Source organism: Volvox carteri (genome assembly GCF_000143455.1).
Source record: "Volvox carteri f. nagariensis unplaced genomic scaffold VOLCAscaffold_1036, whole genome shotgun sequence".
In the NCBI taxonomy this organism is placed as follows: domain Eukaryota; kingdom Viridiplantae; phylum Chlorophyta; class Chlorophyceae; order Chlamydomonadales; family Volvocaceae; genus Volvox; species Volvox carteri.
Window position 1 is genome coordinate 1,976 of NW_003308422.1, and position 1,180 is coordinate 3,155.

The 1,180-nt window shown below is 58.7% G+C and overlaps 1 protein-coding gene across 1 annotated transcript; it reads left to right on the forward strand.

The window, feature by feature from the left end:
- Positions 1-271: 271 nt before the first annotated feature.
- On the forward strand, positions 272-1,140 carry VOLCADRAFT_71990 (uncharacterized protein; the record flags this gene model as incomplete). Its single annotated transcript, XM_002959860.1, has 2 exons — positions 272-432; positions 1,050-1,140. Coding segments are annotated over 2 exons (252 nt in total), but the record flags the coding sequence as incomplete, so codon positions are not given.
- Positions 1,141-1,180: the final 40 nt, after the last annotated feature.

Below are 1,180 nucleotides of genomic sequence, written 5' to 3' on the forward strand. Positions count from 1 at the left end.
GGGGCGACAGTGTGTGTGTATGGGGGGGGAGGCGGCAGTGGGAATATTATCTTGAGTGTTTTGTTTTTCTCTCCGTGTGTAGCGATCTGGTTGGGTTGTTGAGTGGGTTATCAGTATACCGTTGCAACGGGGGAGGAGTGTATGTGTGTGTGAGGTAGGGGGTGGCACCCGCACGTACATACAATGCACTGAAGTACATACATACGTACATACGTACATACACGCAATGCAGGTTCTCATGACTGTGGGGCTGTGCACTCTGGACTGCCTCATGGTGCCGCTGCCCTTCGACGAGGCCTCCGCCATGTACATCGCCGCCAGTGTCGTACTGGGTTTGGAGCACCTGCACTGGTCGGGGGTGATCTACCGGGGGCTGTCGGTGCACTCTGTGGTGGTGACGGAGGGGGGCCAGGTGCAGCTGGTGGACTTCCGGTGAGGGGGGGGGAAAGAGGAGGGGGGAGGGGGAGGGGGAGGGGGAGGGGGAGGGGGTGGATGTGAGGGGGTGTATTTTGGGGAGGGGAAGGAAGATAGGTGAGATGGACGGATGGTGGGTTGGGGCAGGGGGGGGAGGTCTTACAACTGGGATGGTGATGATAGCGGTCCTGCCAAATACACGCGCGTACATGCAAACGCACACACATACATACATACAGACAAACAGAGAGACAGAGAGACAGACATACAGACACACGTGCGCTGCCACTTTTTCCCTTCCCTCTCCCTCTGCCTCCGTGTTCAAAACGAGCGGCCGCAAGCTCACACGCACGCATCCTCACCTCCCTTGTCATGTGTCAGGGTGGTCGGCGGCGTCACGTGTGTTTTATTCCCCGCGTTTCCCCCAACCCCCATTTTCGCATACCATACCCCCAACGGAGCCTCTTTCCTCCCCCCCCTGCCTCCCCCGCTACTTCTGACGGTCTGCCGGTTGTTTTCCCTTCTTAACTCATCATCATCATCATTACCACCATCACCATCATCATTACCATCATCACCACCACCATCATCACCACCATCACGTATCCCCCTTCCCCCCTGCCTCCCCCCCCCAGGTTTGCTCGACGTAATGAGGGCCGCGCTTTCACTTTGTGCGGCAACCCCGAGTACCTGGCCCCCGAGGTGGTGGAGGGGAGGGGGCACACCGAGGTGGGAACGGGCAGGAGTGAACGGAGGAGTGAACGGC